At 42.9% G+C, this 24098-nt stretch overlaps 1 protein-coding gene across 1 annotated transcript in view; it reads right to left on the bottom strand.

Moving 5' to 3' along the window:
- Positions 1-23440, bottom strand: part of arl8ba (ADP-ribosylation factor-like 8Ba) — a 41257-nt gene extending 17817 nt beyond the window's left edge. Inside the window, exon 1 of the mRNA XM_060835226.1 lies at positions 23131-23440. Coding sequence (XP_060691209.1) covers positions 23131-23253 — 123 coding nt within the window. The 5' untranslated portion in view covers positions 23254-23440. The remainder of the gene's footprint in view (positions 1-23130) is intronic.
- Positions 23441-24098: the final 658 nt, after the last annotated feature.

Below are 24098 nucleotides of genomic sequence, written 5' to 3' on the forward strand. Positions count from 1 at the left end.
AAAGCAAAAAACCTCTACAAAAACCACGATTCAATAAATAACCAAGGAAAAAGGAAAATAAATAAAGTAAAATTAAACCAAATTATAGCAAGGCAACAAATTATATTCAATTAAATTACTACACTCAGCGCAATCTCACCGAAGCATCCCACCACTGGGAGCAATAGTAAGCAAACCCGCACTTGTTCAGGATTCTATCCCTCAGGGGTTCACGGTCTGCCAGGCACAACCCTCACGGCGACACAAAGGCCCTGATCAGTATAGCCTGCCATATAATTCAAAAAGGGCCGCCATGTTCTGTAAAACAATTTTATTTTCTGGTGCACCATACTCGTAAGGAAGTCCAGGGGGATGTGTTCCATGACTAATTTACACCAGCTCGAATGCCCCTGGGGATTCCCTGACACCCAGGTCATTAGAATGTTCTTCATCGCACAGAATGAAAGAATATTAAACAATTTCTTCCCATGGACATCCAAAGATGGAGGATTTGGAAGACCCAAAAAGAGGGATACTAGATTCAACTTAACCTCAGTTCCCAAAACCACTTCCAAAACACCCGCTGCAGCATCCCAAAACCTGTGAAGCTTGTGGCATACCACAAGCAACGAGTAGAGTGCCAACCTCCATTTTACATTTGGGGCATAGAGGGGACATTCCTGTTGTGAATTTCACAAGCCATTCCAGTGCCAAGTGAGCCCTGTGGAGTACCTACAGTTGAATACCCTGGGTCCTATTGCAAATCAAGGACTTCCTACTGTTTTCCCAGATATCCTCCCACATCTCTGATGAGATTTGCACTGCCAATTCTTGAATCCAGGTTCTACATAGCTGCTCAATGTCCTTTGAAACATTACTTCCGAAACAAGTGATTCCATATCCGACTTGTAGGGACTAACCAATGTAGTCTTTTTTCTGTATGACGTCTCTAACCTTAAGTAACGGAAGAGATCTCTCCTAGTTAGCTCAAATTACTGACTCAGCTGCTCAAAGGACATTGTGACCTCCCTGTCAAACAGATCTCCAAAACAGGAGATTCCTCAGGACTCCCACAACTTAAGGCCAGAGTCCATCAACCCCGGCTAGAATCCCAACATTTCCACTATGGGAGTGAAAGGGGAAGTTTTTTTGTAAATTGCCATCGCCCTGCCACATCACTCTCCATGCTTTAACGTGTTTAGGACAATTTCTTCAGTGCTCCATAACAGTTCTCATCTTGTCCATAAACAACAAATTAATGAGGGAGCAGTATGTCTGGAAGGCCTCAATACCCAACCAGATGGATTGCAGGTCTTGACAGGCCCATTCAGCCACATAGGATTGTGAAGAACTCAATTGGTATTTCTTAAAGTCTGGAAAATCCCCATGGGAGGCTGGTTAGCAAGGTTAGATCTCATGGATACAGGTAAAAACTAGCCATGTGGATACAAAACTAGCTCAAAGGTAAAAGACAGAGGGTGGTGGTGGAGGGTTGTTTTTCAGACTGAAGACCTGTGACCAGTGGAGTGCCACAAGGATCAGTGTTGGGTCCTCTACTTTTTGTCATTATAAATGATTTGGACGAGAGCATAAGAGGTTCAGTTAGTAAGTTTTCAGATGACACCAAAATTGGAGGTGTAGTGGACAGCAAAGGTTACCTCAGATTACAACAGGATCTTGATCAGATGGGCCAATGGGCTGAGAAGTGGCAGATGGAGCTTATTTTAGACAAATGCGAGGTGCTACATTTTGGGAAAGCAAATCCTAGCAGGACTTATACACTTAATGGTAAGGTCCCAGGGAGTGTTGCTGAACAAAGAGACCTTGGAGTGCAGGTTCATAGCTCCTCGAAAGTGGAGTCACAGGTAGATAGGATAGTAAAGGCGGCGCTGGGTATGCTTTCTTTTATTGGTCAGAGTATTGAGTTCAGGAGTTGGAACGTCATGTTGCAGCTGTCCAGGACATTGATTAGACAACTGCTAGAATATTGTGTGCACTTAGACCAGAAGGTCTATCGGAAAGATGGTGCAAAACTCGAAAGGGTTTACAAGGAAGTTGCCAGAAAAGATTTAGAAGGATGTTGCGAGGGTTGGAGGATTTGAGCTATAGGGAGAGGCTGAACAGGCTGGGGCTGTTTTCCCTGGAGCATCGGAGGCTGAGGGGTGGCCTTATAGAGGTTTACAAAATTATGAGGGGCATGGATAGGATAAATAGACAAAGTTTTTTTGCTGGGGTGGGGGAGTCCAGAACTAGAGGGCATAGGTTTAGGGTGAGAGGGGAAAGATATAAAAGGGACCTAATGGGCAACTTTTTCACACAGAGGGTGGTATGTGTATGGAACGAGCTGCCAGGGGAAGTGGTGGAGGCTAGTACAATTGCAACATTTGAAAGGCATTTGGATGGGTATATGAATAGGAAAGGTTTGGAGAGATATGGGGCAGCTGCTGGCAGGTGGGACTAGATTGGGTTGGGATATCTGGTCGGCATGGATGGGTTGGACCGAAGGGTCTGTTTCCATGCTGTACATCTCTATGACTCTATAAGAATACCAGCACTCTCTCTAATGGATGCAAAAGGTTGGGGGCATTCTTCTTTCTGGCCAAGTATGCTAGATATCTACCTGATTTATCATCGTACTCAAAAAATCTGTTTCACAAAAGAGGTTTCCCTCTTTGCTGTTTGGGTGAGTGCAGCATTCAAAGTAGCCCTAATGGCTGTAATCTACTACAATTTAGTTAGAGACAATCTGTCAAAATATGTTAACTCAGCTGCCTTCAGGCAAGCCTCAAGCAAGCATTGCTGTTCTCCCTTCTCTCTCTTCTGGGTCGCAGAGTAAGAAATAATCAAACCCTGTGCACAGGCCTTGGCAGTCTCCCACAGCACCGATGCATTAATGGCCATATCAGAATTAATATCACAAAACATTTTAAATAGTCTATAAATTTGCTATCTTTCAGGAGGAAGGGTCCATGCACCAGTGCCGGGAGCCAGTTCCACTACCACTGGCCTGCACCTCCATGTACACTGCTGCACAGTTAGAAACAGTTATGTTTTCTATTTTGCAAGACAGCACGGAGTTCAAAAACGTCAATGGAACAAAAACACATCAATCCCAATATAGCACTTATGTGGTTAGAAAAAAGGTAAAATCCCTACCTTCGGGGTGAAGACATCTCCACACGTCCAACTACCCCAACATCCACCAACTGCCTGGATTGCAGAGACAGACCCACAAGACCTCTAGGCACCCTGTCCACCTTGGGGTCAATAATACGATCAAAATGTCCCCCTATAATTGTATGACATGGCCCAAGGGCCATCAATCTAGAAAGCGCATCTTGGGCCATGGGGCAATATACATTCAGAATCCCATATTCCTCTCCATGTATTAAAGGTTTAAGAACTTGGAGGTTGTCGACCTGCTCCTCCAAGGTCCACATTTGTCTTTCAGGGTCTAGACCCAACCAATTGAGGATTCCACCAAAGTCTCTGAAGCTGTAGCCTGTCGCTCCGCCTCTCCAACATGCTGCCCGAGGTGCTCCATCTCATGGTCAAGCTTATGTAGCATGATTGAGATCAATTCATGCCTGGCCCGGGTCTCCTCCATCAACAAAATCAACCTGAGAACTCAGATCAGGCTCTGCTCCATAGGTGAGTCTCCTGGGGCGGTCGCAGACACCAACTCTGCAGCCATGGGTGTGTCCGTTGCTGCGGAGGGGGTGGGAGGGGGAGGTTCCTGCCTGACTATCCTGAGAATTATCACTGTGGAGAAAACATTATAAACACATAGGTAGTTCGTTTTTACTGATTTTTTTTGTGTCAGGTCCCTGCCTGATGTGATCCTCATGCTCATTTCCTTTTGGTCATTTTCTTAGCAATTTCAGACTATTACTGGATAGTTTTAGGGGTCAAGAAATGGTTATTTCCAGTACATTAAGTAGTAAAGCTCCACTATGTCTGGGTTCTTGTGCAGAGCTCAGCAAAGCAGACCTACTGGGTCGCTGCCATCTTGAATCCCCTGTGAACACTATTCTTAAAACGTTGACAGGTAACTGATACAAAAACTTAAGCAATTGTTGATTAGATCAGAAATTCCCAAAGTTCAACCTTCTCCACTGAAATAAAACATGGAACATTGTATGTATCATGACACATCTGCGATTCCTGATAGCTGATAACTAAACAATTCCTAGTAACTCAATATTTCAAATCTCTTTAATAACAAGTATTGGTTGCCTTTACAGAATCTAAAATGAACATTTGAGGGAAAGAGCAGCTGAACGAAAGTTGAGGATTCAAGTTCAGCTTTGATTATGGCAACAGCTCACTCAGCAATAGATGTTTCCACATCATGGTATCAGTGACAATCAAAACACTAACTTGGCTTCTAAACCACACTTTTGATGTCTAGTTGGGCTACAAAACTTTGAAGACCACAATAAAAAACCAAGCAGCCCATGTGCAGTTCAGACAGCACGATCTCCCCATTAGAGTACTGCACTCATTCTGACATTTAACAATCAATATAAACTATATCTTAGGAAGGATCAGGCTTCCATGCATTGGAATTTAGAAGTAGGAGAAAAAAATCCTAATTTATTTGGATAAAGTGAAGTGGCCAGGGTAGATGCTTGGAGGATATTTACCCTTTACGGGAAATCTAGAACTAGTGGGCACATTTTAAAAATCAACATATCTCCCAATCAAGACAGATGAGAAGAATATTTTCTGAGTTGTTAAAGTTTGAAATGGTTTTCTCCCATCCCATCCAACTTATTAGGTAAATGTTTTGTACTAGTTACACAAACATTAATAGTGCCTTATGTTTATTTCCAGATTTGCCTTCTCAAGGAGGTGCAGTGATCAAAGACAATGGAACCGTCCTTAAATGAGCTGGACAGAGAATTCTAGAAAACCTGTGTTTCAGCACGTAAATGAAATGCTCAAGATTTAACCCATAACTTTTTAAAAATCGCAATTCTCACTGCAACTACATTAGACTGAACAATGTAGTATTTGTCTAAATTATTGACATTTTAAAACTGGGCATTTTAACAGCACAGACATTTTTATATTCAAGTAATTAGTGACTTGAATGGATATCAATTTCTGTTCACATGCTACAGTTTACTGGTACACAGTTTAAAAATAGAAAGTGGTTGATGTGCCAAAATAAAGCAATTCATTAGATATCTCTAAGGTGGGAGGCATCTCCATGCAATCAATTGGCAACAAAATATTCTGTCAACTTATTACACAAATTGGTTCAACGCATTCTGAAATTTAGGATTAATGTTAGCGATCTTTAATTGACCACAACTGTGAATTCCCACAAAAGCTGCACACACTGCAGCTGTATTTCCTCTTCCCTTGCTTCTAAATTAAAATTAACCACATGAAGAGCAAGATTTTATGCTAAAGCAATAAACCCAAAAAAACCTATTTCATAACACGTATCTAAAATGCAATGGCCTGAACTGGATGGAGTGAAAATGAAATGCCCTTCATGCTTCAACTAGCTACATTTGAGAATGACCCAGCATGTTCAATCCTCCAGGCATTAGCTCCTGATCTTAGCTAGCAACACAAGTAGTGTTGCATGCATGTCTGTTGTTCCACTTCTCATTTCTCCTAAATTCTTGCCTATTAGTAGTGCTTTCATCTAATGTCACGGAAACAATTTCTAATCTTTCATAAAGCAAAGCCACTTTCTTGCAAAGTTTATGCTCGTGCAGGTGGTTAAGCTCCTACGGTAATTATATGCATTATTCAAAACAATCCCACAGAAACCCATATAAATGCTGACCTCCAACAAATCGTAACCCCCTCCCCAAAACTCAGATTCAACCCAATCCAACTCTAAACCAAACCTCCCTGCTGGCCAACATCCCTGGAAATAACCTGATCCATCTCAACCCTCCCCCACCAAATCCAACCTGACCCCAACACCTCCACTCCATCCTCTGACTGAAGCCAGCAGGGAGTGTGGTGAAAGGGATGCAGAATCCTGGGCTAGGTTAGACTGCTGCAACTGTGAAAGGTCCCGACACCGAAGGTTGTATGAGCTCCTCAAAAAGGTAAACATGTCTTATTTTGTCCGATCAAAATTGAAAAAAAGTATTTCTGACCCTGATTAGAAAATATATTCCAATGTGGCAAATTATGGTAAACTATTGTAATTGCGTATGCCACAAGCATCCAAACTAGTTTGCTTAAAATCCTTGGCATTTTCTTTCAGCCCTCCTTCAAATCCATGTGTTTAGCCAACCTTTGGGTCACCTTAACTGCTTGATGACCATTAGTGGCCTCTGCAACATTTTACCTTAGTCACTGCCCAGTACTGCTGCTTTAGAGGAAATGGTTAAGCAAAGTATCTTCAGTTCACACAGCACGGGCGCATTGCAACAACTTCCGGTTACTGTTGTGCAGCACCACAACAGACTGAAGCAATAGGCAGAAATGTCAGATTAGAACAGAAACTGCAAGCCAAAAAAAAAACGCACACTTAGAAGAAATTAGTGCAAGCAGTTCCAGTGAAAATGGATATTTGAAGACAACATTCTATAAATCGAGACTTTAAAATAATTTTAAAATCAAACCTTTAATAACTATGTTAATCATGCACAGTTAAGAGAGGCTCGGAGTTGAAGAGATGTTGGCAGCAAAATGACAAAATCATAAGCATGAGACAATCAGCTGACTTCAGTTTGTGCGAGTAACAGATCTTGTGACTTTACACTGTGGCTACTCAGGTTAGTCTAGATATTTTGCGGGCTCACAAGGAAATCAATCCTACTTAACTAAAAGGAAAATACTATGAATTCTGAAATATAAGGAGAGTACTGGAGAAATTCAGCAAGTTGGAGATATAAGTAAGAGTTAACACTTAGTCTGGTAGGACTTCTTCAGAACACACAAGCAGCAAAAACTTGCCACACTAATGAAAGGTCAGGGATAAGTCAAATTAAATAGGTTTGTCAAAGAGTCACCACAAGCATGATGCAATAAATGGCATCCTGCACAATTTCATTCCATGATTAAATATACAGTCCAACTGGAAATAGCAAATCAAATGACTACAGAAGAACAAAAGAAATACTTTGTCCTCTCTAAATTTAATTAACTCTATATTCTGATTTTATTAAGACAGGATAAAGGATTTCTATGTAAAAGCAATCTTCAGATAAGCACCTCTGACCAGTCACCACAAACTAAACAGACAGAAGTGACTCCAGGTTTAAATTCCACTACCATATACACTCCAAGCTTAGAGAGAAAGGGATGATTGCAAGAAAGGGGGATACAAAGCTGACCATCCTCACTACTTTGCCCTCCTCATACTAAAGCACAAACACTCGATGGAGACTGTGATACTGAAAGATAAAGCTTGAAATAGAGGCCTTATTGTTGGGAAACTTCCGCAAGTGTCCTTGTCAGTATTTAAAATTATATTTAGGTAACATGATTGTTTCATATTATTTTCATTTCTTTTCAATAAACAAATAAACAATCTTCAGCCCAATGTGCTTAAGTTTTGATGAAAAATGATGATACAATAAAATTAGATCTATCAAGCCAGATTTCATTCTGGGATCTGATTTGTCCAGTAGGCAGTCAAAAGTCACAACACCAGGTTACAGTCCAATAGGTTTAGTTGGAAGCACTAGCTTTTGGAGCACTGCTCCTTCATCAGGTGGTTGTGAAGCAGGACCATAGGGCACAATTTATCGCAAAAGATTACAATGCCTTGCAACAACACTTGATTGTTGTTAAATCTTATAGAATGGGTTGCTGGTTTTGGTTCATTAATACGCAAATTCCAGAACTACTTCTAAGTCACATTCTCAAGATAACTTAAGGTTTTATTAAAAAAAAGGTGACATCTCAGCTCAGACAATGCATTAAAGGTGTGAGGTTACAGTCTGTGTGTATCCCAACCTTGAGTTAGACTGATTCTATTTTCAAAGTGAAATTTACAAATTATTGCATGGATTGACTGTCCTGCAAGGTTGTGCATTTTTTGAACAAACTATAATGTATTGTTTGCGTGAGCAAGCTTGGTAAAGTGAGAGCGTGTATGTGAGGGGTATAAGCCTGCGAGGGGACGTCTGCATGAGTGAGAGTGTTGGGGTGGGGGTGGGTGTGTCTGTGTGAGAGAGAGTGTGAGAGAGAGCGCGCATGTGTATGAGAGGAGGTCTGCGTGAGTGTAAGTATGTAAAAGTGTGCACGCTTGTGTGAGTGTGTATACTGTAGTTGGGGTCACATGTGTGACATCAACCCAAGGGCCCAGTTGAGGCCATCCCCATAGGTACTGAACTTGGCTATAAGCCTCTACTCAACCACTCTGCGTTGTTGCCTGTATCCAAGTCCGCCTTAGAGGTAGGAACAGCAGATGGGGGTCATAACATGACAAGACTCAACTTGCTTTTCCTACCCAATTCCGTTCTTGCATAATTGTCACAGTTTATCAATCTGATTCATCTGTTCTGAAACTCGTCAACTAACTAATATACTATTCTATTCCTCTGCACAAGTTGGCAAGTTTGTGTTTTTCACATTATAATCCATCTGCTAATTTATTTAACCACTCAATCTATAGCCCTCCAAAGTCTCCATCCTTCCACTTCAGAACAAACTTCTTTACCTATTATTTTCTCATCATCAAATTTGAAAATGTGTTGCTGGTTAAAGTGCAGCAGGTCAGGCAGCATCCAAGGAACAGGAAATTCGAAGTTCCGGGCACCATGCACTCAGTCCTTTCAAGTCATTGATATAACTTACAAACAATTGAGACCCCAGCACTGATCCTGACGCATTCTATATTCAGCTTTTCAATTTGAACATGACCTAGTCATGCCTTGCTAGCTGAACAATTCTCCATGATAATCTTTTACTCCTTACACCATGAGTTTGTTTTGGACAGCAAGCTTTGCTGGTAAATGTCAAATGACTTTTGGAAATCTAAAGTTTCCCTTTTTCCACATGGCTTTCTAATTTCCTTAAAGAACTTAAATAAAACTTAGTCAAACAATTCCCCTTTCAAAACATGCTGGCTGTGTCTGACTGCATCAAGGTTTTCTAAATGCCCTGCTAAATATATCGTAACGGATTCCAATATTTCCCTAATGGCTGATGTTAAGTCATTCGCCTGTATTTCCTTAATTTCCTTCCTTGAATAGAGTTGCATGCTAAACTCTCAAGTTTGACAAGATCATCCAGACATTTGTAATATTAATTCCAACACATCTGTAGTCATATTACTCAAAGAGGATTAATCTTTCTAACTTAACACATGGCAAATTATATTTAAGATAGAATTATAATAATTACGCCCAGGAAAATTGTAAAATGTCCTAATGAACTCAAGATTTTTGCTGCTTTCATCAAAATACTGAGTAATTTTGAAACATGCAACATAAGTACAAAAAAATCAATCACAACAGCATTCACACTTTCTTCCCAGTTTTTGAACTTTAAGACCTTTTCAAATATTACACATGGCAGTAGTTGGCAGATGAATGGATGACAATGTTTTAATTGAACCAATTCTCAAATCCCGATTAAGACAACCTCTAAAGTTGTTTCCTTTGGCCTGTTAAATTCATTTTAAAAAGTAAATTTTGCTGATGCCACAAATCTGAATGCAATTTCTTCAAGTCTGGGGAAAAAAATAATATATTATTATATGTGGACTACAAGTCTCTTTTGTTTATACAAGTAATATCATCAATCAGGCTAGCATACAGCAATATGTCTCCAAGTCAGGATGGTGTACGATTTGAAGGAGTTTAAGTGGCGTTCCTCCATGCATTTGCCACCCTTGTTCTGCTTGACAGTGGACATCACAGCTTTGGAATTGTGGATTACTAGCCCATTAACATTACCATTATGCTGCCACCAACACCTTTCCCCATCATAAAATAGGAGTTTCACTTAATTTCAGACAGTGATGCACACAAAACAGCAAGTACTTCAAAGAAAACTAAATGCTTATTCCCTCCAAGAGCAGCAAAGGTCTCTGCAATTTACAATTAATTAGATTAGATTCCCGACAGTATGGAAACAGGCCCTTTGGCACAACAAGTCCACACCGACCTTCCGAACAGCAACCCATCCAGACCCATTCCCCAAGCATATATTACCCCTGACTAATGCATCTAACACTATGGGCAATTTAGCACAGCCAATTCACCTGACCGACAGATTTCTGGATCGGGGGAAGAAAACAGAGCATCTGGAGGAAACCTACACAGACACGGGGAGAATGTGCAAACTCCACACAGACAGTCGTCCGAGGCAGGAATTGAACCTGGGTCCCTCGTGCTGTGAGACAGCCATTCTAACCAGTGAGCCACTGTGCCCCAAGGGTCCCTTCAAACATGGTTCACAAACATCCAGTGCCGAAAAGAATTACCTTACTGGCTTACATTGACTTATACAAATGAACTGAAGGTCAAACGGCATAATAAATCTACGTTAGAAACAAGGTACTGTCCCTTTATTGTATCTCTATTCTTGGATAAATTCAAAGTATTTTAAAGCCTTCAAATGTTGATGAGGTTTTTTAATGTGTACACTGAAAACATTTGAGGAAGTTCACAAACTAATACTTCCATAAAACTGATATAAACTTTTTTTAAAAAGCAAAAATGGTGCTAAGAGGCAGAACAAACTTACAAGGCACCTCATCCAAGTTATTACCTGACTTTTATTCGACATCATCTGATTATTAAGGGAAGAAAATACTTATTTATAAAGAGGTCAGAATGCTGCATAGTGGGAGACCATTTGGTCCCTTGTGTCTGAAACCACTTCTCAAATCCCAGATCCCTATTCTATCCATATTCTCAGTTCAGCAAGCAATCTTGTTACCATTTTGAACGATAGAATCCTGTCCAGGTCCCAAACTACAACTTGCTGCAAAATCCTTCTCTCACAAATAGCACCTGTTTCTTTCATAATTACCTAAAATCTGCTAACTAATCTTTTCAGCGGAAACAGTTCTACCGATTTCATGCCAAGTCATAAAAGTACACAAAGCATATACTGTACTTAAAACCTCTGAAATATCAGGATCAAATCAAGGTTGAACACTTTTCTTACTAAGTGTAACTTTTTGAAGTCAACAAATCAACAGGCATACTGCCCTCCTTATTAACATACTTGGCCCTAAAGATTAATCACTATGTCTGGAACGGAGTTGGTGCAAGCCACAACTTAAATAACTATCTTGGAATAAAAAGCTGAATCATTGAATTTCAGGGGCATTTATGTTGGATCATTCCAGAGGCTTTAAAGAATCCATATTTCACTTTTCATTATCACAAGTTTGACTTGATTCCACTTTTATTCCAACAAAGCAATTGGTTAAACTCTATGAAGTTGGTCAGAATGTTGGTTGTAATGTAAAAATTGTAACAACTAATTGCACATAAATTAGGGCCGAGATCAGGTGGAATTAGTAAAAAGTAAGCCAGGAGACCAGAAATGCTGAATTATTTGATGTTAATGGAAACCACATCAGGACAAAAATTAACAATGACTCCAGTGAAAGTTTATCAAGAAGCATCAACATGGATTTACTAACTCAAATCCCAGAGTAACTCAATTGATTTTGCTAAATAGCTAAGCAGGGAATGTTAATTTAGTAATGTAGATATTGTACACTTGGCTTTCAAAGGCAGTTGAGAAAGTTATGAGGGGCTTGACAAATTACTAACTCATGGAATTAAAATTAGCTGCACGAATGTGAATCAAACAAAAATAAATTGGAGAAACTCAGATCAAACATGATCTGTGAAAAAACAGCACTGGATGTCACGTCAACAGTTCTCAATGAACAGGTCAAGAGCAGGTAAAAGGCCTGAGGGACGAGTCCAAGTGGACGGAGAGTATTGGAGGAGAAGGTGGCATCTGTGGGACAGAGGACCAAAGAAAACGGCACCAAGGCAAAGGAAAGAGTTCAAAATCATGTTGTGCCTGAAACTCATTAATGTGGGGTCGCAAAGGCACAAAATTAAATCCTTTGATGATTACTGAACATTTAGCAGAGACTGGAAGGTCAAAAGGAATACCAAGTAGCAAAAAATGGGATTAAGAGAAGGCAAACAGTCAGAGGGAAGGGGAAGGAAGACGATTCTAGAAATGTTGCAGCTCACATTCTTTGATGAACAAGTCACTACTTTAAAATGAAGATCCTGTGGACAGGAGCAGAACCTTTCAAGGTGAGCATACCTAGAACACCAAAATAAAACTAAGAATTGAGGATGTAGTGGTTCTGTTCGCCGAGCTGGAAGTTTTTGTTGCAAACGTTTGGCTAGCCACGAAACGACACAACCAGCTATCCCTAGTAGCCACACACTCAGAAAACAAGCAACATGAATTCGACTGGGAAAACACTACTATCATAGGGCAAGCCAGACAGAGAACAGCCAGGGAATTCCTAGAGGCATGGCATTCATCCAGAAACTCCATCAACAGACACATCGACCTGGACCCAATATACCAACCACTACAGCGGACAGCTGAAACTGACACCCGGAAGCGGCAAGGACAGACCACTATAAATACCGGAAGAAACATCAAAGAAGCGCTTCGCAGGAGGCTCCAGAGCACTGATGATGTCTCCTAGCCAGGGGACGAAACGTTTGCAACAAAAACTTCCAGCTCGGTGAACAGAACCACTACAACAAGCACCCGAGCTACAATCTTCGCACAAACTTTGAAGAATTGAGGATGTTGGAGATCGGAGACAAAAATTGGAGAAATTCTACAGTCCCTTAAAAGTTGCTGCCAGACCTGCTCAGTTTTCCCAGGAATTTGTTTTCATTGGTATTAGATCGCCAGCACCCATTGTTCTATGTTTGATTTTCGCGAGGCTCAGCGACAGGACACAGGGGAGCAGTGGATTGATTTTTTCTTCTCCTCCAGACTGCAAGGTGGTTTACAATGGTGCTGACCAAGCATTCAGGTCTATTCTTTTTTTTTAATGACTCAAGAGTATTAACAGCATTATAACATTTGTAGACGATACAAAACGTAAAATGAGATGACAGTTAAAGATGATAAACTGGTTGATCAAATGGACACAGAGGTCAAAGTGAAGTGTAAAGACCATGTCTTTTTTTCACCTGTGCTTTTGCTTATGGGAGAATGAGCAAAGAAAAATCTCAAAAACCAAGGATTGCTGAACTTTTGGAGAGAAAGCTACCAGACACTCAGTGCAAGCGTTGTTTACGCAGTTGCTAGTTCCACAGTGGTGGGAGGTTTGCAGACAAACTGCAGCCAATGGCTGTGTCAAAGCAGAGATCCAGTCGGCAACAAATAGCTGATTGTCATTGACAACTGGCAACTTGCCGAAAGACCAAAGGTCTTCGACCTGCCAAAACAATACAAATGCTTCCCAGGTTGGAGGTGTGAACTGGATCGCGCAAAGCTTTCGGATCTATGCAAGCACAGGACCTGTCTCCGTTCTCTGTTGAAAAATCACTAAGCCTTAAAAAGTTTATTTTTCCTTCAGCATTGACTACAAATGTGAATCATGTCTCCTGCAAATCAGTGAAAGCATTTAGGCAAGGACAGTCAGTACCTGGCCCATCCCTCCTATCAATTTAAAAAGACAGGCAAAACAGGGAATTCTGCATACTTTTTAAATGCCCGGTGTTGCAATGACCAGTGGAAGGGGGCTTTAAATTTCTAGCCTGCTACCGTGATGTGCAAGAAAATAAAATCCAAAGTGATGGACATGTAAATGATTAATGAACAAGGATTTATTATAAATGGCAAATGAAAACAATTTGAAATATGCAAATGAACAGACACAGGTTAGTCTTTACATACACAAATCTGTAAAGGAGACCGCAAGGTGAAAAGGTAAATATTAAAGCAGCATGTTTTATAAACAGAGAAATGGAACGTATAAGCAGAGATCATCCTAAAACCGCCTGAGGTCAGGCCTCAGCTGCAGTACTGTGGACAATTCTAGGCATTACACTTTAGGAAAATGCAAAGGCCTTAGGGTAGAAAGGAGATTTAAAGGATGAGGGGCTTCAGTTATGGGAAGCAACTGGATAAGTTAGGACTGTTCTCATTGGAACAGGGAGCATTGGTCACCCTGGGATTTTCCAAGGTGAGTGCCTTTGAGAATGCAAATAAAGGAAAATTACTCCATCTGGGATATTCAGCATCTCCAAGCCAGTCAACAATCAGAGACTGCAGATTTAAAATCACAAGTAAAAGATCTTGCAGAGAGACTAGACTTTTTTCACTCAGTTATCAAGATCTGGAACCTTCCGAAAAAGCGACAGTAGCAGATTCAATACTTAATTCTGAAGCTGGTTAAGACAGTAATCAATGATTAAGAGATTTAGACAAATGATTTGGATGTGAACACAGGAAGTATAGTTAGTAAGTTTGCAGATGACATCAAAATTGGCAGTGCAGTGGACAGCAAAGAAGGTTACCTCAAAGTTCAACATGATCTTGATCAGATGGGGCAATGGGGCTGACTGGTAGATGGAGTTTAATTTAGATAGATTTGAGGTTCAGCATTTTGGAAGCACAAATCAGAGCAGGACTTACACTTAATGGTAAGGCCCTGGGGAGTGTTGCTGAACAAAATGACCTTGGAGTGCAGGTTCATACTTCCTTGAAAGTGGAGCTGCAGGTAGATGTGATAGTGAAGATTACAGTCGGTATGATGTCCTTTATTGGACAGAACACTGTGTATAGGAATTGGGAGGCCATGTTGTCGCTGTGCAAGACACTAGTTAGACCACTTTTGAAATACTGTGCAATTCTGGTCTGCCTGCTATTGTTAAGATGTTATGAAAAGAATTCAGAAAAGATTTACAAGCAATGTTGTTAGGATTGGAGGAGTTGAGCTATAGGGAGAGGCTGAATAGGCTGAGACTGTATGTCCTGGAGTATTGGAGGCTGAGGGGTGATCTTATAGGAGGTGTATAAAATCAAATGGGGCATGGATAGAGTAAATAGGCAAGGCCTTGTCCCTGGGGTTGGGGAGTCCAGAACTAGAGGGCATAGAAGGAAAATTTAAAAGGTAGCTAAGGGGCAACTCTTTCTAAAGGTGCATATATGGAAGAAGGAAGTGGTGGAAGCTGGTACAATTACAGCATTTAAAAGGCATCTGGATGTTGAGAGAGATATGGGCCAAGTGCTGGCAAATGAGACTAGTTTAGGTTAGGATATCTGGTCAGCATGAATGAGTTGGACCTAAGGGTCTGTTTCAATGCTGTACATCTCAATGATTCTATTTGCAATACCGACAAAAACGGAGGTATGGAATTAAACATGACACTCAGAGCTCATAACACCTTGACCTGCTAAGTATCTCCAGAAATTTCTGCTTTTGACTCAAAGCTAGAAATGCATGACAGACAAATAGCTTTCTTACATGTTACCCACAAGTTGACATAATTCTATATACATAAGTCAGTAAAATCCATCTCTTAGATCATGCCCCAAATTTCAAGCTTTCCATAAGCTTATTTGTACCTTGAAAGCTTCAGGCATTATTTTAAAGGCTTTGTCCAGAAGATTCTGTTCCTTTTATAGTTGCTTCAACATCTATTTAGTGATTAGCAAGTTCCAGCTTCAAAGTATATGACAGAACTACGGTTTCTAGTAAATCGTACTGGCAATGTTGTAGAAGCTCAGATCCCAGCTTCACTATTTGCAACATGACGCTGTGGCTCAACTTCTTGACCTGATGACCAACATTATTAAGACTCATGGCTTCACAGCTCTCTGCTGAAACACCAGGAACTTGCAAACAACCAGTACTCATGTAGCACATTTGTAGGTTATAAACTGGTTCACTGAGGTCGAAAAAGTATTAAGAAATTCAACAAGGTCAGGACAGTAACTACATGGATGATCAAAAACTTGTGCTTTGGAATTCAGGACTTTGGAATTCAAAGTTTTGCTATAAAATAAAGGAGGGAATCAAAGGCTGGAGCTCAGACCAGAGATAGAATGAAGAGCCTGAAAGGGGCATCAAGTCTGGAAGAGAATATAGAGCGGAAGCAACAATATAAACGTCTTTGAAGATGAGGATGTTAACGTGATATGAAGGGCTAATGAACAGATACATTACAAGGAATGGGGAAGGTACCTCTTGGGTAAGTTCAAGTTGCTTGTCTGAATATTGAATACTCAAGGCTGGTGAAGGTGGCATTTGACACGATCGCCTTCAGAGCACTGAGTACAGCAGTTGTGGTGTCATGTTACAGCTGTGCAAGACATTATTAAGACCACATTTGAAGTATTGCATACAGTTCTGGTTGCTCTTCAATGGGAAGGGTGTTATTAAACTGGAAAGGGTGAAAAAGAGATTTACAAGAATGCTACAGAGACTGGAAGGTTTCAGTTATAAGGAAAACCTGGGACTTTTTTTCCTTGAAGCATAGCAGGTGAAGAGATAACCTTAAAAAATTACGAAGGGCATTGATTAGGTGAATAGCAAAGATCGTGTCCCCAAGGTAGAGTCCAAAACTAGAGGACATGGGTTTAAGATTTAAAAGGCACATCTGACAGCACAACTTTTTCTCAAGTGGGTGGTGTGTATATGGAATGAGCCGCCAAAGGAAGTGGTAGAGGCGGGTACAACTACAATATTTAGAAGACATTTCAACAGACACATGGATAGGAAAAGTATACAGGGATAAACTGCAGGCAAATGGGCCGAGTTCAGTTTCAGAAAACAGGTCAGCATGGACACATTGGGCCAAAGGGCCTGCTTCCATTCTGTACGACTGACTCCACACGCACTGATTATAACAACTTTCTGTACGCATAGTTGAGATTTACATAGGTTCCCAGGATTCCTCAGAAATATTGCATACATTTAGCAGCTTTTCAAGAATGGACTATTCTGCATCAGCACAGAATTTATTTTGCGATCTGTTAATTCTGCTCAGAATTGAGATACTTGTTCCGATGTTCGCTAACAGTAATCTGTTTGATTCTACAGTTTTAAAATCCAATACCTTTAAATTTTACTCGTGTGATTTGCAATAAATCCATGTTAGAGGTAAAGAAACAATGCTGCATAATACAGCAAGGAAAAACTGCACTCCCATCTTTAATGTGAGCACGTAAACATAAATCACCTTCTCCCAGTTGCCTTGACAATATCTCAGAACATGACCAGCGTCTAGACCAATGAGTCAAATAAAAAGGTCACTAGGGAACACGGAAATGGTGATCATCGCAATAGAGTCCTGACTTGCGTCAGATACCTAAAATCTTCAAAATTCAATTACCTTCTTTCCTTCACCCACTTGATAATTTAAATCAGACAATAATGCTGAAGTAACGTTTCATAATACTCATCAACTGTGTTAAGCAAGACATTTCTCAACTCATGATTCCAGATGCAGCACAGTGATAGTAAATCCTCAAGCGAATATGTTCTATAACTGCCAGCCACAAGGAAACAAGCTGCAACAGCTGACCTTCCAATCACCAATGAGAAAGCAGAAATAATATTCACCAATTCATCTTTTCTCCAAAAATGACACCAGGATTCAATGTTTCAATGGTATCTCAAAGCAAACTCCTGATTTTCCCAGAACATGCATCAATTAAAATTCAGAATTACAAGCCTTTTTGTACAATGTGCACCTTGAGACCTTTTATTATATTACAAGCATAACATAACTGCAAATTAAAAAATGAAGTAGGTGATAATTTCTGAAAGGTACAACTCCCCACCTGCTCAAATTGGCAAGTCACACTGGGATAAAATCTGCAGACAGATGTTGTCAATTACCTTACTGAAATTCTGATTCTTTAATGAACCAAGAAACATGAAAGGTTTGAAAACTGGGCAATATTTAACAAGGGTCTCTGGACAGCAATCACAACATGAATCTCAGTTGCATTTTCCAATTCCTTGCTCGAATTGATGAAAATCAAAGACCACACTAAATCTGATTCTTTAGAGCTTCCCAAAATAGGAGTCAGCTCCGTAAGCGGGATTGCGAAGTTTGTAATCACAAGCTCAAACAGCAATGGGTATCGTGAACAACCCTACCCTTCCACCAACCTTCTGTCCGAAATCTTACAGAACCCTAAAATCGCACTGTAATAAGGACACATTAGCAGCAAGTTTCGGAAGCACTGCTTTATAGATTAGCAGAATTTATCCCAGAGGTTTACTTCCCACTGCACATAAACTTCAGCTTCATTTGTATTTATCATTGTCCTCCAAAATCAGATTTCACATGGCCAGGTTCCACCATTGACTCTAAGTGAACTTGCTGTATTTGCAAAAAACATATTCTGGCACATTTTTGAAACAGTGAGAAGACATCATGTACTAAAATGGTCAATGTCACACCATTAGTCAAGGAAACATAAGGGGAGTTGGTTGTTCAGCCCTTCAAACCTGCTCTGTCAGTCAATTAGATCAGGCTTGACCTACCTCAATCTGCCAACTTCATAACCCTTGGTGTCACTAGTTTCCAGAAATGTATGATTTCTGTCTTCAACATTCTTACCAACACCAGTCAAGGGACACATCCATCTACACCTACCCTATCACAGCTTGTAATTTGTAAATTTCAATGAGATCGCCTTAGTCTTGCTTATTTGTAGAGAATAAAGATGTGTTCTCCTCTATTTCCCCTCATAAGACAATCCCCATCAGGTGAACGTTTGCTGCATTCCCTCCACGGCAAGTGCATCCGTCCTGATTTGAGGAGACCAAAAATGTACACAATACTCCAAATGCAGTCTAACCAAGGCTCCACACCAACGGCTGATTTGAACTGAAGATGCACGAGAGATGTGTCAGGGCAGCAGATAGATCTCAGGGTTATCAGTCCTAAGAGAACAGACACAAGGAGGGATGCAAGGCTATGGGGGATGAGTGGAAAGATAATTCTAAAATTGAGATTTCCCCAGAGTAGAAGCCAACAGACCCTGGGCAAACAACTTTTAGATTGCAAGTGTTCTAAACAAGATCACGTTTCTGAAGGGTAGAAGATGGAGACTAGGTGAAAGTGAGGACTACAGATGCTGGAGATCAGAGTCTAGATTAGAGTGGTGCTGGAAAAACACAGGTCAGCAGCATCCGAGCAGAAAAATTGACATTTCGGGCAAAGACCCTTCATCAAGAATGCAATATTAATATTACATTACAGAAATGTAAAGTGTCTATTAATTATTGCCGTTCACTGGCACATCTAAAACAAACCACAGCATCTCTAAATTCTTTACTTGGATAAACCCAATATGGTCAATGCTGTATGCAGAATGGTGGCAGATACAGACTGTTTTCTGGTTATTTACTACCAGATATCAATACCTGGTGCCAACTAATTTTGATTCATACTCCAAAACATGGACTGAACTAATAGGTGGTTAGGTCACACTAAATAAACAAAGCATCAACAACGCAGATTTTGATTCTGGTGCCCTTCTTACAGTTCAAGAAAGAAACAGTCTAGTCCCAAATGCAATGGACAGATTGTTTGCACAATACCAACTTAATATTGTGGTTTAAAAAAAAGTAACAATACCCAGGAAAGAAGCTCAATCGAGCCAACATGTAAGATCACTGAAAACCACTCTCTGACTAATTTAAGAGCTGAACTGTGCTAAAATCCCTCAGCAAAGCAAAAAACACAGCTTGAAAATGCCAAAAATAACACTTGTAACCTAGAGCACAAATTCAGGCAAGATGTTCTGCATTACAGCAATTCTGCTCTCAACTTACACTACAGATTACTGATTCAGGTAGAATGGAAGACCACACCCAACTACAATCACTATCGGGTTAGCATTGTGCAGTTTTATTCAGCAATACAATTACCTTGATCAATAAGTGCCAGTCAAACTGTAATGTTAGTCAGAACATGCTACAAAGATTAACCATACCATGGACTGCTTTTACTCTTCACATCAATGGGGTCGGTGTGTGGAAACATATAAGAGAATGTGCGTGTGTGGAGCAGGGAAAGAACAAAAACTTCTTGCCCCGGGTGTGCTCAGATTGCAAACTGTTTTACACTACTTGGTAACAAGCATTTATGAACCCTAGATAATTGTGTACTTCACTAAATTATTGAAAAATACTTATCGGTTGTAAATAGGCTGAACTTGGAGCAGTGTTAACATATCTTTCCCATTATTGCATAGCTTAACATGTGGCCCTTCTGCAACCTGACAGCAAAAGTACTGCAGGAAGATGGTGCAGCGCAAAGATCAAATTCAATAAAGAAATTCAATCGCCTACTACGCTCATCAAAATTACCTTGAGTTAAGGGGATGTTTCCTAGCAAGAACTTAAGTACAAAATTAAGTTCCCCTTAATCTGCATCGAGACGTAGTGGAAGAGGTTGGAGCCCTCAATTCTACAGCCCATCATACCATTAAATAAACACACTGCTTATTTGACCAGTTCTAAGAACAAGCAATGTTCAAGTTCTGAGACTTGACAGATTTGAGGCTTTTTTTCCCTGGCTGACAGTCTGAATCAGGGTCATAATTTGAGGATAAAGTTTCAATAATTGGCAATGGAGATATGGGGAGAAAGTGTTTCACTCAAAAGATTGGCGAACTACTGGAATTCTCAACACCGCAAACCGTGTCTTTGACCTTATTCAAGACTGAATTGGTTAGATTTCTGGGTAATAAAGAAACTAAGGAGGATGGAGCAGGAAAATGGAAGTTAATGTAGAGCCTCTGCCACAATGTCACTGAATGGCACAGCAAACTCAAGGGGCTTTATGATCCACTTCTCAGGTTATGAGATAACGACCCATTGGTACGTACAATGGAAAATTAACTGGGAATTTTAAAAAAATAAGCTCCCATTCCCAAAGCTCTGCCCTTATAATAAATTATTGCATTCATACGGGTTTTCAGCATCTCAAAGTGCTTTGCTGGAGTATTTAAAGCAAAGTTTGATAACATGTCAAGCACGGTAATATTAGGGAAGTTACAAAAGCTTGAGGAAAAAGGTACAGAGATTTCAGTGTGTACTTCAGATTATAGCATCTAAGCAACTGCACTAATTGTGCAACAATTAAATTGAGAAAGGAAGAACTGCATGAGCAGAGCACAGCACTGAAATCTTAGATGGTGGTGGGCAAAATGTTAGTGATGGACAGGAAAGGACAAGGCCTGATTTGAAAGGAAAAATGAGATTTTAAAACAGTCAGGAACTAGTATAGTAGCTCTGACAGCACAAGGATTATAGATGAACAAGACTTAAGAACACTGATAGAATTCTGAATAACGAATTTATCAAAGCAAGACAGAGGGCAGTCAGTTCTTATTCATTTAGAGGTTGTGGGCATCAGCTAGCATTTTGTGTCTATTTGACAGGCCCAGGGAAGGTGGGAGTGAGCTTCTATTGCAGCCTATTTTGTAGATTCACAAGGCTGTGACGGGGTGTGAGGGAATCGGGGCGTGTGGAAATAGGGGCAAGGAGGTTGTGGGTGGGGAAATGGGAGCCAGAGGGTTGTGGGGTGGGAATAGGGACCGGGGGGGTGAGGGTAGGCGTGATAGAGACCAGGGGGGTGGGGGGAGGAATAGGGATGGGGAGGTGGGGGGGAATAGGGACCACGGGGGTGGGAGAGAGCAAGGATCAGAGGGGTGAGGGGAGGGGAATAGTGACCGGGGTGTGGGGAAATAGGGATGGGGGGGGTGGGAGAGAATAAGGGAGAATAGGGACAGGGAGTGGTGGGGGGAGGGGGGGAGAATAGGGACGGGGGGAGGGGGGGGAGAATAGGGACAGGGAGTGGTGGGGGGAGGGGGGGAGAATAGGGACGGGGGGGAGGGGGGGAGAGAATAGGGACGGGGGGGGAGGGGGGGAGAATAGGGGAGGGGGGGAGAATAGGGACGGGGGGAAGAATAGGGACGGGGGGGAGAATAGGGACGGGGGGGAGAATAGGGACGGGGGGGAGAATAGGGACGGGGGGGAGAATAGGGACGGGGGGGAGGGGGGGAGAATAGGGACGGGGGGGAGGGGGGGAGAATAGGGACGGGGGGGAGGGGGGGAGAATAGGGACGGGGGGGAGGGGGGGAGAATAGGGACGGGGGGGAGGGGGGGAGAATAGGGACGGGGGGGAGGGGGGGAGAATAGGGACGGGGGGAGGGGGGGGAGAATAGGGACGGGGGGGGGGGGGGAGAATAGGGACGGGGGGGAGAATAGGGACGGGGGGGAGGGGGGGGAGAATAGGGACGGGGGGGGAGGGGGGAGAATAGGGACGGGGGGGGAGGGGGGGGGAGAATAGGGACGGGGGGGAGGAATAGGGACGGGGGGGAGGAATAGGGACGGGGGGGAGGAATAGGGACGGGGGGAGGAATAGGGACGGGGGGGAGGGGGGGAGAATAGGGACGGGGGGAGAATAGGGACGGGGGGGAGGGGGGGGAGAATAGGGACGGGGGGGGGGGGGGGGAGAATAGGGACGGGGGGGGAGGGGGGAGAATAGGGACGGGGGGGGAGGGGGGAGAATAGGGACGGGGGGGGAGGGGGGAGAATAGGGACGGGGGGGGAGGGGGGGAGAATAGGGACGGGGGGGGAGGGGGGGAATAGGGACGGGGGGGGAGGGGGGAGAATAGGGACGGGGGGGGGGGGGGGGAGAATAGGGACGGGGGGGGGGGGGGGGGGAGAATAGGGACGGGGGGGGAGGGGGGGAGAATAGGGACGGGGGGGGGGGGGAGAATAGGGACGGGGGGGAGGGGGGGAGAATAGGGACGGGGGGGAGGGGGGGAGAATAGGGACGGGGGGGAGGGGGGGGAGAATAGGGACGGGGGGGAGGGGGGGAGAATAGGGGAGGGGGGGAGAATAGGGGAGGGGGGGAGAATAGGGGAGGGGGGGAGAATAGGGGAGGGGGGGAGAATAGGGGAGGGGGGGAGAATAGGGGAGGGGGGGAGAATAGGGGAGGGGGGGAGAATAGGGGAGGGGGGGAGAATAGGGGAGGGGGGGAGAATAGGGGAGGGGGGGAGAATAGGGACGGGGGGGAGGGGGGGAGAATAGGGACGGGGGGGAGGGGGGGAGAATAGGGACGGGGGGGAGGGGGGGAATAGGGACGGGGGGGGAGATGGTGATTGGGGTGAATTGGGGGAGGGGATGTCACTTGGGCAGGGTGCGTGTCTCTCTCTCTCTCTCGGACTCACCGCGATCACGTTGACGAAGGTGGTCTTCCCCGAGTACTGCAGCCCGACCAGCGTCAACTCCATCTCCTCCTTCCAGAACAGCGACTTGATCCAGTCCAGCAGCCGGTTGAAGAGCGCCAACATCCTGGGGGTGGCTGTGTGTGTGTGTTGGAGAGGGGGAAGGGCTTTCCGAGCCGGATGAGAAAGGGGCCTCCGTCGGTTTTGCGGGCGAACCGGGAGCTGGACACCGAGAAGACAAGAGGAGGGCGGGCGGGCGGCCGACCACAACGCCGGAAACTCCCAGCCGTCAGCTGACTGTCCGCTGAGGGACGCTGGGATCGTGGAGGAACAGGTTCGGGAGGACCCTGCAGCTCCCCTAGGATCCTGGGATACTGGAGGACCCGCCGCCACCACCAGGAGCGGCTGGTTACAGCAACCCCTCGTGGTCAGAGTGAGCTATAGCAGCTGTTCCCAAAGCCTACACAAGGATGTTCCCAGATGAAATCATCACCTTGTTACAGTGGCACCTAGGCACCCCAATTCTCAGTCACAGAATAATTACAGCAGAGGGGGGCCACATTTTTTTCTCCTTAGATAAATATCCAATTTCTTTTTAAATGTCTTGCTTCGTAGCCGCCCAAAATAACCCTCGGCAACAAATTCCAGATCCTAGCCATTTACTGTGAAAAGGTTTCCCTTAAAGTCATTTTTGGTTCTTTTGTCATGTACCTTAAATTGATGTCTTCTTAGTCTTGATCTTTCTGCCAATGGAAATGGTTTCATCCGACCTACTCCATTCATTCTCCTCAACATACATCTTTGGCACAGTGGCTAGCACTGCTGATTCACAGTATCAGGGATCTGGGTTCAATTCCAACGTTGGGTGAATGCCTGTATGGAGTTTGCACATTCTCCTCATATCTGCATGAATTGCTCTGGTTTCATCCCAGATGCAGGTTACATGAATTGGTCATGCTAAATTGCCCACA

Source organism: Hemiscyllium ocellatum, chromosome 14 (genome assembly GCF_020745735.1).
Source record: "Hemiscyllium ocellatum isolate sHemOce1 chromosome 14, sHemOce1.pat.X.cur, whole genome shotgun sequence".
NCBI lineage: Eukaryota > Metazoa > Chordata > Chondrichthyes > Orectolobiformes > Hemiscylliidae > Hemiscyllium > Hemiscyllium ocellatum.